This window comes from Anolis carolinensis, chromosome 1 (genome assembly GCF_035594765.1).
Source record: "Anolis carolinensis isolate JA03-04 chromosome 1, rAnoCar3.1.pri, whole genome shotgun sequence".
NCBI classification, from domain to species: domain Eukaryota; kingdom Metazoa; phylum Chordata; class Lepidosauria; order Squamata; family Dactyloidae; genus Anolis; species Anolis carolinensis.
This window is the reverse complement of record NC_085841.1, coordinates 261,437,706-261,452,463: the sequence shown is the minus strand read 5'-3', so window position 1 is coordinate 261,452,463 and position 14,758 is coordinate 261,437,706. Positions and strand designations below refer to the sequence as shown.

The following is a 14,758-nucleotide window of genomic DNA, read 5'->3' as shown; positions in this document are numbered from 1 at the left end:
CCAAGCGTGCTAATTCATCCTGGAGCATATCATTTAACCCGGCAGTAAATAAAAGCATGAATGCATTTTCCCCCCAATCCAGCTGGTGGCGATACAGGTTAAACTTATTCAAGTAATCCAAAACAGTCCCCTTTCCCTGTTTCAACCGATACAGAGCCCACCCAGCGTTCTCCGTGCGGAGAGGATCCCCAAAAGTATCAGTTAACAACTTTTTGAAATTATTCAAATTGTCCTTGACTGGGTCATTTCCCAAAATTAAATTAGTGGCCCATTGTCCTGCGGGACCGGTCAACAAACTCAAAATAAAGGCCACCTTGCTAGTGTCTGTGGGAAAAGCATGAGCACTGAGCTGAGAAAAATAAAGCTCCACTTGTGCCAAAAAGGTTGGCAACTTGCACCTGGTTCCGTCAAAGCGTTCAGGAGTCAAAACATGTCCTTTCACGGCATGAGCGGTTTGGCTAACGGTAAAAGCCGTTTGCAATTGGTCTAATTTGGCTCTTAACTCATCCATCGTCTTCCTGACGGGTTTATTGCTGCAATAAACCTTTTATGGGCGTCGGGCAATCTGTCAAGGACAGAACGCCACAAGATTCAAAGTAACAGAGTTTATTAGTTTACAGAACTCAAAAATGCCCGTAAAACACAAGGGCCAGGCAATTTTTGCCTTTAGGAGCAAAAAGGGGCAAAAGTAAATGTTCAAAAGATAAACCGGATTAAACCGGAGTTTAATCCGGGTAAAAACAAACTGCTTTCTTCAGCCTGGGTATAAACAAAACGAAAGCCAAGGAACAAAAGATAAAGAATGCCACTAATTGGCAGCAGATTCCTCTCTGCTGCCAACACTGTGTTTAGAGTAACTTGCGTCGCTCCCACACACACACACAGCAGACAGGATTCCAACACGAACAATTCAGCCAGGGATTTTAGCAGTAGAGTAGACCAGTTCCGTTCCGTAGATCAAAGCCAGAAGCAGACGTTTGTAGTTTTTCCAAGTCCAAGAAGGGGGGAAGACAAGCCGTGGTCAGTTCAGTCCGAGTTCTCAAAGCAGGAGATGGCGTCCGTCAAGAAGACGACGGAAGGTCAAGCTAATAAGAGTAAGCACAGGTTTGCACAAACAAATGCCCACACAATCCCTCCCGCCGTCTGACCCTGGATTCCAATCAACTTACGTCTCAGCACAGGAAAGTACACAAGTCTTCAGGGAAGCGTCCCACACACACACACGAATCCCAAGCGTTTGCCCAGATTACCTTGCCCGACGCAATTTGCAATTGCTCCCAAGCCCCATTTTATGCCAGTTACAAATCTTCATCACTGTCAGCTGTCCTCCTTAACCCGGGCGTTTCCTCATCACTTTCCTCGTCAGAGCTGGAACACCTCTGACTACGCCCAACAGCATCTCCAGCTGTGGATCCCGTCCCATCCCTCCAGCTAAGCCATGGGTCTAATCCTGAAGGTCCCCATTCATCTTCTGCCCCATCATGGCCAGTGGCCCCCAATTCCTCCCTTACCCGAGTCCAATCCATCTCATCCTCCTCTGAGCTAACCAGCCCTTCCTCCATTCTCTCCGTAAACCCTTCGAAAGACTCTTCGTCAGATGGTGCTGCAAATATGTCTCGCAGTCTTTTTCTCTCTCGCTCCTCGAGAGTATCCGACTCTCGAGGAGTCTTACGTCCACGCCTGTCAGAAACAGAGCCACGAGGCTCAATCATAACATACAGTATAGTGGTATAGTTCAATATAGTAATATATAATGCTAATATTGTGCTATGCTAATAATATAATATATTGTATGTACATATAATATTGATAATAATATTATAATGTTATACAATATAATAATAATACCATATAATAATATTAATTATATGTTATATATGACATATAATATTACAGTAAAGTGGTATAGTTCAATATAGTAATATATAATGCTAATATTGTGCTATGCTAATAATATAATGTATGTACATATAATATTGATAATAATATTATAATGTTATACAATATAATAATAATACCATATAATAATATTAATTATATGTTATATATGACATATAATATTACAGTATAGTGGTATCGTTCAATATAGTAATATATAATGCTAATATTGTGCTATGCTAATAATATAATATATTGTATGTACATACACAGCTCTTCGGGGTGAGAAGGGCGGGATAGAAATGTAATAAATAATTGTAGTAAATGAATAAATAAATAATTTTAGACTTAGGCTCGCCCAAAGTCTGAAATGACTTGAAGGCACATAACAACAATTCTAATTAACTTGACTATCTCATTGGCCAGAAGCAGGCCCACACTTCCCATTGAAATCCTGATAAATTTATGTTGGTTAAAATTGTTTTTATTTTTAAATATTGTATTGTTCTTTTGTTGTTTTTGCATGACAAATAAGACATGTGCAGTGTGCCTGGGATTTTTTTTTTTTTTCAAATGATCATTTGGCCCCTCGACCATCTGACCGGCCCTCTGCTCAAAAAGTTTGGGGACCCCTGGTCTAGACAATATATTGGTCTGTAGCGAGACCCTTTGTACAGACAATCATAATCTAATACTTTGTTTATGCAGCCCTGGTGACTTGAGCCCATTGTGCTCAATAATGGAAGTGCCAAGGATACTTTTAGAACTCACATCCGTCAGTGTGTGTCTAGAAATCTCTTTGACCTGCAGACATTTCTAGATGAAGCTGAGCCTACAGGCAGCAGTGACCTAAATCTGTTTGCTAGTCCTAAATAGAGTTAGAACAGTTGAATCGGTGGGATTTATGCGAATGCCAGTTAATTGTTCAATAATGTTACAGTGGGTCTATTCTAGTTGCAATTGGCAGTTGGTTTAGGCCAAACTTTTCAAAAATGATGCGCCTTTTCATCAGCCACCAGGATAAAATAAAAAGGTTGTTACAGAGAATTCTGGCATTGTTATTCAGTTGTTATTCTTGATATACAGCGTTCCCTAGCTATTTTGCGGTTCACTTTTCGCTCCCTCGCTGTCTCGTGGGTTTTCAATTAATATTGATGTACACATTTATTGGGGTATTTTTGCTATTTTGCAGGTTTTTGTTTTGTTTTGGAAGGGGGGAAAGGGAGAAATAAAGGGAGAGGAGGGTAGGGTAAGGTTGGAAATAAAAAAGGGTTATTTACCTTCCAGTCTTCTTCTCTGCCGGTGTACTGTATATTGTAACTGCTAAAATAAAGTACAGACTGCATTGTAGTAAGTAGTTTGTGGTTTGCTCTCCTCCACACACAGAATAAATATACTGTCCCTACTTCTTGGATTTTCACTTATTGCGGGTGGTCCTGGAACGTAGCCCCTGTGATAAGATGCCATTTTAGAATGCATGGGCATAACACAAAAGCACAGCTGTCTTAAGCTCTCATTCCCCCCACCCCCCATTCTCCATACAGCGAACACTTAGTTATTTCTCCTGATTCCCAGCAGATCAGGGATAATACTGAAGTTTGGAATGGTGGTTTGAAGCCCATTAATTTTCTTATTACTTAAGCTGGGAAGGAGTGCTTCTGTCTCTGTCGTGTTTTGAGTGGCAGGGACAGTGTGTGTTCGTAAGGGCTGGAGCTGTCCACGCTAGTAGTCAAAAACAGGATTGGATGTTGGACCTGTCAAAAACAGTTAGTGAAGTCCTTATGAATCATTAACATTATATCTTTATGATTATAACACATAAACTAATTTAGAGAGTTATTTCAAGTAATATGAAAATAAATACTGATCCTTTGTCACTTTAATGAACTTTATGGCTGAGTGAGAACTTGCACTTGGCTTGTTGTGGCCCTAGTTTTATGCTCTATCTCAGTGGTTCTTAACCTGTAGGTCTCTAGATGTTTTGGCCTTCAACTCCCAGAAATCCTAACAGCTGGTACACTGGCTTGGATTTCTGGGATTTGTAGGCCAAAATATCTGGGGACCCACAAGTTGAGAATGACTACTCTATTTGGCAGTGTACAAAACCTTGCTATTTTATTGTATTTGTCCTTGACAGCTGCCCTGTGAGGAGGTAAGCTGCCCTCATTCCTGCTGATGGTTACAGATGACATTAGATGGGGGGAAAGGTCAGCTGCCATCTGCACAGCCATATTCTTCTAATATTTGACAGCCTCTGACTGGCCAGGGATTGCCATGTCAGTCTGAATATCTGAGTTAATCCCTCGTTGAAGAGCATTAATCCCTAATCTTCGTAGAGGACTTCCTTGTACCATCTCAATACCAGTCTTTGCCAATATTCTGGGAATTTATTCACAGGAAGAATCCCAGCTATGTGCTGCTGCCCAAATCTATCTGAAGTCACACTTGTCTTCCTTCTGAGCAGAAGGAGGAACAAGATAGCATTTTTGAGATGCATAGCTTCCATTTGATTTACCTTAGAGATTGTAAACATGTTTGGTAGCATAAAGTGCAAAACATCCAGAATACTGTGCATTAAATGACAGTATTCAATAGTTATAATACTTAAATCTCTTTCTCTTTGACCTTCTAGAGCTTCCAAATGAAGTCAGAGAGCGATGGGAGACTTTCTGCACAAACTCCTTAGGCGAAACAAACAAAAGGAACACAGTGGATCTAGTAGGTTTTATAAGATGAAAATTGGGAAGATACTGTTTTTTTAATGTAAAATCCTTAGTTAACAATCAAAGTTAAGGCACCTGAAATGACAAAAAGAATAACGTACAGTTTGTTTGTTTTACTAATTTTACATTAGTATTTTACAACATTGCATAAATCACCTCCATACTGGCCTTTTAGGCCCCAAAGAATTAATGCCGTCTTCAGCATTGAGCAGGTTGAGCATCCCTTATCTGGATTTCTGAAAGCCCAGTACCCCGAAATCTGAAATTGCTCACATGGCTGGCTGACATAGTGACACCTTTGTTTTGAGATGGTTCAGTGTACACAGACTTTGTTTCGTGTGTGAAATTACTAAAAATATTTCTAAAATTACCTTTAGGAAATGTATATGAAACAACAATTTCATGTTTAGACTTCAGTCCCATCTCAAACATATCTCAAGTATGTATGTCTTGAATATGAAAATACAGATTTTCCAAAATAAAACAATCCCGCTTTTGGCCCCAAGCAGTTCAGATAAAGGATATTCAACCTACATAACAAAATAACATCCTTTAATTTTTATCACAATTATTCTGGATTTTATGCATGTCTTATTAAAACCTGCTTTCACGTGCACTATAATTGTATTAGGTGCTGTCCTGAAGGCAATTTAAAAGTTACTGGACTTCATGCTATAGCTTTATTTTATAGAAATAACAGGGTTTCTTACATTGATAACTTGCCTGTTTTCTCTCTAGGTTACTACATGTCATATTCATTCTTCCAGTGATGATGAAATTGATTTTAAAGAAACTGGTTTCTCCCAAGATTCATCTTTGCAGCAAGTGAGTTAAATTCTAGGCTGTTCACAATCTTATGCATTGATATTTATCTTGAAAAATGATCATGGTGAGATAGTTGCTGCAGGATTTTGCAACTTTTCAAAGGGTTAGCATGTTTATCAACCTGAGTAATGGGTTTTATCACAACTGATCGTCATAATCCTTCTGGATATAAGGGTGGCTCAATAAGAAAACCAAAAGCATGTTAGCATATTAAAAATGATATAATGTAGCAGATAAAATAAAACTTTGTGAATTGACGTGATTTTGAGCTATTAGGATGTTGGTGATACCGTGTTTCCCCTAAAATAAGACAGTGTCTTATATTAATTTTTGCTCCCAAAGATGCGCTAGGTCTTATTTTCAGGGGATGTCTTATTTTTCCATGAAGAAAAATTCACATTTATTGTTGAACAAAAAAATGAACACTTATTATATACTGTACAGTACGGTAGCTGTCATCACAAACCAGCATAGCCAGTCAAACTGTGAATCCTATCAAGAATTTCTTGTTACTACCAATATTTCCATGTACAACACTCTATGGTACGCACATTTACCGATCCTGCCTGCTCTGGTGTTCTCTTTGGCGGGCATGCTTCCAAACAAAAACTTTGCTAGGTCTTACTTTCAGGGGAGGCCTTATATTTAGCAATTCAGCAAAACCTCTACTAGGTCTTATTTTCTGGGGATGTCTTATTTTAGGGGAAACAGGGTAGCTGTGTGTGAGATTCTGTACAGCCTCCACCTACCCTTGATTTGGGTATGTTTCATCACCATTAATTCCTCATGATTTGTCCTGTGAATGCAGGCTCTGATTATCACATTCTGGTGTGATGCATTTGATAAAGTGGGAAACTGTCCTTGGAAACTTAGAAAACATCGATTGATCTTTAAGGTGCCTCAAGAAACAAAATAGTTGTGTTCAGTTCCATCAACTATGCAATCTTGGTTTGCCATATATGACTCTAGTTTTTGCTCCAGAAGATTAATGATGAAGACAGTCAGAAAGTTAAACTAAACCACTTTTTTTAGAGCAGCAGTGGGTATAGTGTGGCCTCTGGGCCACATGTGGCCCCCAAGGCCATTTTGTGGCCCAAAGATATTAGGTCGAAAAAAATATTGTTTGTAAAATAATGTTTAACCTGCAAAATATTGTCCAAGTGCTTTAGGGGGCATGGAAGGAATCCCCACCACATTTTGAGACATCCCCTCTAGCAGCCAAACAACATTTTAAAAAACCTTTTTTTGCTGGAATGACGTGGCTATTTTCACCATGTTTTGACCTCACTCTGGACCCAGTCAGGCACAAAAGATCTTGTCATTGAATCAAAAGTGAATAGGGACTTCTGTTTTCAAAATGACCCAGAAAGCCCGCAAAACATGTTGATAATAACTTGTTTGTCCTTACAGGGTACTTGGGGAAAGGTTTTTGGTGGGGTATTTTTTTGTCTCCAGTTGGAACTGAAGGTGTGTCTGGGGGCCTCTAAGATCTCATGAGGGTAGCTCATGTGACTGTCTCCATTTCTCCAGCTGTTTTCTACTCTTGACCTGGAGACTCTGAAGGGGGCCATTGCTCCTGCTTCTTTGGTGGACTAAGCAAATAACGAGATGGTGCCTTAAATGTTTTAGCAAACATCATAAGTTTATGAAGATCATGAGTCCTGTCATGGTTTTTCCAAACATATACTAATAGTTTTAGCCTTTTTAATACATTGCTTTGAAAATATTTCTTCCAAAACCAGTATCACAATTACTGTATGGTTTATTCTGTGTCATAAAAGCTCCCCTATATTCCTGTAAGTGTTGAGGGTGCCAAGGTTCTTCCTCTTCACATTACTTGTCACAATAGCCATTCAAATGCCCTATTGCATGTCATTTAAAAAATACTGTATAGAAGCTAAACTTAATATTTGTTCAGACGGTTGTTCCTCCACCTTTCTGTGGCAAACATCTAATACATTGCAGCCAGTACTGATAGTACCCATTCAGTATATACATGTAATTTAGCAAACGTATTTCTGGACCAAAATGGGCAAATAGTACTTAGACTATTATTAGAATCATTATATCACTGTCATTGGTCCTGGGATTGCCAGGCCTTTTCTGATTATCAGATGCAACAAATGACGTCCAATTTTATTGACCAGTTTGGCTTCAACGATGAGAAGTTTGCTGATCAAGATGATATCGGCAAGTGAGTACACCTTCCTTAATGTCTGCCTTTTGTTTTCCATTTGTTTGTGTTGGCAGTGTTCAGTGGCTGTCTCCTTAGTGATAATAATCTGTGTGTGGTCAATCTTGTTCATTTCCCACTTATGCATTGCGCACACTGGAAATAAATCAGCTTTTTGTCTAACACCTCCATCCTTAGTGTTTGTGAAGCAAACTTTTCCAGTGACCCTCACGGAAATAATACAGTATAAATGCCACTATTTAAGATTCCTTTCTCTAAAGCAGTAGTTCTCAACCTATGTGTGCCCAGGTGTTTTGGCCTACAACTCCCCAAAAACCCAGCCAGTTTACCATCTGTTAGGATTTCTAGGGGTTGAAGGCCAAAAAATCTGGGAACCCATAGATTGAGAACCACTGCTCTAAAGCCTTGTGATTCTGATGCGAATGACCAAGAATTGGAATACACAGGATTTTTTTTTATTGAAATTTATTTTAATGGGACAGTACAATATCTGTAGTCAACAAGGTTGGTGTATTAGGTGAGGAATGAATCACTTTGGTCTAAAAACAGTAATGGATTTAATTGGCACAACAATTTCCTTATGTTTAATAAGTTCAAATCCTTTAGGTGGTTAAGGATTTAGGTGATAAGTAGTTTAATCAATGGATTATAACAAGAGTAGTCTTTTGGGATCTCTTCCCTGTGGGTGAGTGTTCAGTGTTGCAATCATATGCACCTCTTGCTTTGTTTTGATATAGTTTCATTCAAAGAGTAAAGATAGATCAAAGTACTCCAATTCTGTAGCAAGGGCTCATGCTCTATTCCAATCCATGTAGCTTTCTTTGCGGTGATTTTCTGTTCTGTGGTTTTCTAAACTTCATCACATATGATTCTTTAATTTGTTTTAACTCACTCACTGTAAGAGATGTTACTTTTAATTTTGCAGCTTACTTGAATTTGACAGCTTTCTTTTTTTTCTTAAATGATATATCAGATATCCGCCTTAAGATAGCAGCAACAAATATGCATACAGTTGCTCAAATGAGATCTAAGCAAAGGTTATAATTATCACAAAGAGAAATAGAGAGATTCAAATTAATTGTACATGAAGTAAGGTTTAGACATGTTTAGAGGGGCAAACTAAAATCAGAATTTAATATATTGTGTAATCCAGATATGCAAGTTGTCAGAAGGTTGATTCTTGTTTGGTAAGCATAGGATAGATAGCTTTCATCTCTGTCTGTGCATTTAAATTGCATTTCTTGTGCTGTGCAGTATTTTATGGTCTTAATTTTAATTTGGTAGAGGGAAAATATCTGAATTTTATTGTACATGGTCATATGAATTTACCAGGTTATATCAGAAAATTTTACCCCATATATAAATACAGCATGGGTCTAATGTTAATAGACATTCCTGCAAGGATCTGAAGATATATCAGTAGTTTTCCCAGTAAAATGAAAATCCTGTTCTGCCTGCAGTTCTGTGTAAACATGTCCACTGTTTAGCAGTCTTCAGATACAATTTTCCTCTTTCATTTTAAAATAGGTCTTTTGCACTCTACGTTATTTCTCCTCCTTTCTTGCAATCAGAGCATGAAGACATTTTATAGAGAGACAAACATCAAGGACTGGCCATCTTTTGTTGTTTTTGAGAGTATACTTCAACATTGAGGCCTCTCATTGACACCAGAGGATTTCTTCCTTTCCTTACCTGAGTATGTGCTGAAGAGATGTAATTTGCTACTTCTCCAGCAGAAATTGCTTATTGGGTTTTGAAGCTTTTAACATAGACTTCTTCACACACTGCAAGAGCTATGAAGCACACTATTTTGAAATGTACTTGTCAGTATTGAGAGCATGGACATTCAAATGTGATTTGGGACCAAACGCGCCCCCTTGCACGCAACCATGCTTTAAACATGGTTGCTCTTGCACTTTTAATGTATGAAGTTCTCAGGTGTGCCCCCTCCCTGTTTTTGTAATTTTTGAAGTGGCCACAAGACATTATTCTTTGCAGAAAGAAAAACAATATGTAACAGTATTATAAACTGTGGGCCAAGCTGTAAGAGCATAACTAGAATGCTTCCCAGTATTCATATTAGAAAAAGGAAATGTTACTTTATTGTTTTTCTGATATAAAATGGTACAAAGTGAAATATTTAAGATACCTGTGACCTAGAATGCCAGTTCTCCTTTGTTTTTAGTGTATAAATTTGTACTTTGTTCACAGTGTTTCTTTTGATCGTGTATCAGACATCAATTTTACCCTCAATACAAATGAAAGTGTAAGTATATTCTGTGGTCATATTCATGGGTGTGGGAGAGTGTGGGAGCCAATGAGAGGAAGAACATCTGTTCTTCTTGGTCCATTACTTATTAAAGAACATTTTTACCAAATAAGTTTTAGGGACCTTCTTTCTCTGTAACTCTGACTTCTATTCACACAAATGGAACCTCTCTTTTCTTCCCGCAGCAAGACTTTCTTCTATCTAATCTAAAGAGTTTCCCAAGTTTCTAGACAATATTTTGTAGGAGGACCAGCAGGCTGTAATGGGGAGGGGAATTTCAGTTTTAATTCTTGAGAGTTCACAATCTGCTCTCCCCTGGGGAACATGATAGCTCTCAACATTTTCCCAGTATTGTATGTAGCTGAATAGCAGGTGGGATCAGCCCTACTCTTGTGCTACATTTTGGAGATCCTTAAGGAGCCCCGGAAAAGATATACCCTGTCCCTCTCTCTATGATAGTAGGGAAACTAGTATTAGAGGAAGATGTCTTGTGGGAAACATTAGAGAGATAATATCCAAAGCATACTTGCTATTAACCATGATAATACATGATTTGAACCTGGAAGCCCATTTTCTCACTGCTCTTCGTGATGACACTGCATATATGTGTTTGTTATGTTCTCTAGGGCAAGCTTAATTCACAGATCCTTGCATTGATCCTCTGACTACATATTGGGAATATGTGTTTTTTAATTCCCCTGCTTCTCATTTGTTCCATTATTCCCAACTAATAAATGCTCATATTGACAGCTGTTGTTAATATCCAGAGTAATAAAGGCTATTAAAGAGTATGACTGGGTTATTAACCAGCAATCTAAAGATTGCATACAGCTCACTCTCTATATTTGGTTCTTGGCCTTGTTGAATTTCTTTTTGTCCAATCAAATTTTTCATTGTTGAACATTTTCTAAAGGGGAATCAGCATGTTGAGAAACAGTCCTATTGCTGTTTATTAATGCACTTTGTAAAATAGAAAGAGAACAGGGGAAAAAATTATTTTCAGCAGTTGCTGCTGTAACTTTTTTGTCAGGTATTAGCTGCAATGGGCCTGCTGAATTATATGTTCTGAGAAAATTCAAATTTTGAATGTCAATGATGATATTATTCCTCTTCATACATTTCCTTTTAAACATGTTTAGGGCAATATTGCCTTGTTTGAGGCATGCTGCAAGGAGAGGATACAGCAGTTTGACGATGGTGGTTCAGATGAAGAAGATATCTGGGAAGAGAAACATATTGCTTTTACACCAGAATCTCAAAGAAGATCCAGGTAAATTTGAGATACTAGAGCATATGTTTTCTTGTAATTTAAAGTTAGGAAAAAATGCTATGGCCTGAAAAGTTACTAAGTCTGTTTAGTCCTAAAAGTTGGTAGGTATTAGGGCTGTGCAAAATTATTGTTAGTCCTTATAAAGTCGGATCAAATTCCTTAAATTTGTATTTATATCACAATATCCGACACGTGGGTGTGGACCGTGCCAAAAACTAAAGAATTCAAAATATTTTTTAAAAAATGTTGTTTATAAAAGCTTTGAAAATTCCACAAAAATCCCTGGATAAGTGAAACGTTAGCACTGATGGGCTAACAGTGCTCAATTGTTTTACCATTGTAGCAAGTTTTCACTAACAATACTTTAGAAACACTTTAGAAATGAAACGCTGGTGCCCCCTAATTTTGTAATGGGTTTTTAATTTTTTTTATCAATGCACAGCCGTAGTAGGTATAACAGCTCACATGTTAATTAGCTAATTCATGTGTAATTAAAATAGTTCAGACTTCTAATGTTAAAGCTTTTGGCTTTCACTGTAGCCCGAACATCCAGGAGAGAGGGGGCGGGTAAGGGGTGATGAGCTAGTTGTTCTTATCTTTTCCAAGTCGCATGGCTTGCTATCATCATTTCAGTCTTGATTAAATATGCCTAAAGGTGACTCACCTAGATCCAGCCAGGACCAGGAATGGAATGACTTTTAAAAGAATGTTACACTTGTCCTTCCTTTGTGAAGTTTTCTGAGTCACAAGTATAGAAATCTGTCTCATCTTAAAAAAAACAGTACTCTGTTGTCTGCAAAAACAATTAAAGTGGAAATGTTTTTAAAAAATCAAACTCTGAGCAGTCCGGAAGCCATAAAAGTTTCTCACGTCTTAGTAGGTAAGGTGTTGTGAGAGGTCTGAATCCATCTTTTCATCTGATTGTGTTAAAACAGGAGAGAGGAGTCAAACTCTTTCTGTACTCGTCCTTCCTGGACACCTTTGCTATGTGTTGATCATTAGAAAACACTGTGTCAGAGAAAATCTCATGTAAAGAACATAATTGTCTCTCTTTCATTAAAAAATAAAAAGCTCAGGCAGTACAGACAGTGAAGAGAGTACAGATTCTGAAGAAGAAGATGGAGCGAAACAAGATTTGTTTGAGTCAAGCAGCAATGCAGAAGACAAGATGGAAGTAGATTTGAATGAAAGTAAGCAATGCTCATGTCACAATGAAAGTGATACAACAATAAAGACTTGTTCACCTGATTAGTTTGGAAAAAGGCATTCATTACTTAAAAGTAAAAGCAGACTGATTTGACAGTACAGACCAGGTATAGACAACTTGCTGCGTTTGAGAGATTAGGTACTAAGACATAAGTTATCCCCGATCCTTGGTCATTATACTAGGATTTTACGGAATCTAGTCCAGATCATCTTGAAATATAAACTTGCTTATAAGTAAAAACTTGGTCATTATCAGATATTTGATCATATAGTCAAGTCTTTATAGATCATTCAGCTTTTGGACAAATGGAGTGCGGGAGAGGGAGCATTTGCGAAGGAGGGATTCAGAATTAGTTCCCATGGAAGTCTTAGATCAGTGGTTCTCAGCCTGGGGTCCACAGATGTTTTTGGCCTACAAGTCCCAGAAATCCCAGCCAGTTTACAAGCTGTTATGATTTCTAGAAATTGAAGCCAAAAATTTCTGGGGACCCCAGGTTGAGAACCACTGTCTTAGATTAACGTAGCTGATGGTGAGTACTATGTCCCGAACTGTATTGAAAATATGTGTTCCTCAATGTCTGTAGTGATTTTATATTAACATAATATGAACATGAATATAAATTGGCATACTGTGTGCATGGTTCTTTATTTTAATCTCTGGTTTTATTTTTTTGGAAATCAAATATGTTGTGTCTATTTTTTATAGATGGATTTACAATTATACATATACTATACATTTCTGGTTTTGAGAAATAACTCCTCAGCTAGCAATTGTGGCAAAATAGTATTATGACAGCAGGACATTCTTCAAGCATTTTAATTATCCCAAGTCCTCTATTAGGATTTGTTGAAAAAAATAGTCATGCTGTAATTTTATTTTGTTATAATGAATATAGATAGATATGTTTTATCTTTCTAGCACCTAATTGGTCAGCTAACTTTGATGTTCCTATGGAAACTACACATGGCACCAATCTGGATTCTGTTGGGTCTGATGTATGGAGCACAGAAGAACCAATGCCAGCAAAAGAAACTGGCTGGGCTTCCTTTTCAGATTTCACATCTCTAAGGTAAAAAAGAACTGCATTCCTCCAAAACTTATGAATGAAAGAAATTGTGATGTTAACTATGCAAATGTTGTTTATCTAAGTTTGACTTTAGCCTAGTAACATTGGAGTTTTATTTGGCACTAGGTAAGAGTCCATTTGTAGTAGAATATTTATAGCATAAAATGAAACAATATTATAAATGATTTTTAAAAGATGAAAACGTGTCCTAGTGAACAAAGACCAAACTAATGCTATTCCTTCCCCATTCATTTTTTTGGAACTTCTTGGGATCAAGCTTCCACAGCAGTTTGAGGTGGCAAAACAGAAGACCGGCACCAATAGTCTTGCAATCTTTTATTTCCCTGTCTGAATGAAACTTTTCAAATTACCCTTCATCTGGACAGGAAAATGATAGATTTGATTATCATAACCCTCCACTCACAGCCCCCCCCCCCCAGTAGATATATGGTGCTTTTTCAGTTCTGGCCAATGTTTGTGTTTGAGTACAGCTTTATAATGTCCAAATTTTTTCAGTTCCTCTAGTATTGAAAGTGATGAAAAGGCTTTCTCATATTGGATTTCTGTATTCTAAAACAAAAGTTTTTCCTTATAGCCCTTTTCCCAAAGGGAAGAGCTGTAATAACAATTTTTAACTTTCTAATAGATGCTAACTGTAGCCGATTCTTATTCATTTGCCTTCTATACATTTCTTTTTAGGATAATCCTCCCTTATCCAGACATTAAAAATCTGAAAACATCCATATCCCAGAACATTTTGCCACCAATTTTGCCACACTTCTGCCTTGAGGGAAAGGGTGCTAGTTACATGGTCAGCTACTCTTGAGCTATTCCTCAAGGATCCTTTGCTTCTTTGCTGCCAGGAATTTGATGGAGAAAAGAGAAAGGGTGGGGGAGGATGATGTTTCCTGCGGCTTCACTCACACAAGACCCCTGTAAAAAGCCCCAGACATTCTCCTGGCTGTGAGCACAAATACTCTTTTAGCAAAAGAATCCTTAGAGCTTTAGAAGGGGGGAAGGGAAGGAGGGGATTGTACAAATAGACAATCTGCCGGCTCAGCAGACCTTCTCGCTCGGGGGTCTTGTTGGCATTGGCTAGACGGATGCTGCTCCTTCTGGAGCTTCCCTTTGGCCCTCCTGCCTCCCTTCTCTTTCTGCGGCCAGTGTTTCCAGTTTGAATGTAGCAATGCTCTGGCCAGTGGCAAGATAGGCACCCTGGAAGGAGTGCAAAGCAATTCTATTGGCTACTATTTCTATCCAGCTAGCTGAACAAAGCACCAGTTGATGGTGCATCCAGATCTGCTCAGATTTGTCCCTCCCTCTCCT

At 38.1% G+C, this 14,758-nt stretch overlaps 1 protein-coding gene across 8 annotated transcripts in view; it reads left to right on the top strand.

Moving 5' to 3' along the window:
• ppp6r3 (protein phosphatase 6 regulatory subunit 3) overlaps positions 1-14,758 on the top strand; it is a 92,723-nt gene that overhangs the window by 66,360 nt on the left and 11,605 nt on the right. For 4 of the 8 annotated variants that reach the window (XM_062967563.1, XM_062967567.1, XM_062967561.1 and 1 more), the window contains 7 exons: positions 4,511-4,596; positions 5,340-5,426; positions 7,523-7,620; positions 9,832-9,886; positions 11,029-11,159; positions 12,231-12,349; positions 13,285-13,435. In XM_062967563.1, coding sequence (XP_062823633.1) covers positions 4,511-4,596; positions 5,340-5,426; positions 7,523-7,620; positions 9,832-9,886; positions 11,029-11,159; positions 12,231-12,349; positions 13,285-13,435 — 727 coding nt within the window. The remainder of the gene's footprint in view (positions 1-4,510; positions 4,597-5,339; positions 5,427-7,522; positions 7,621-9,831; positions 9,887-11,028; positions 11,160-12,230; positions 12,350-13,284; positions 13,436-14,758) is intronic. The other 4 variants (XM_062967566.1, XM_062967565.1, XM_062967564.1 and 1 more) reach the window with 2 other exon arrangements.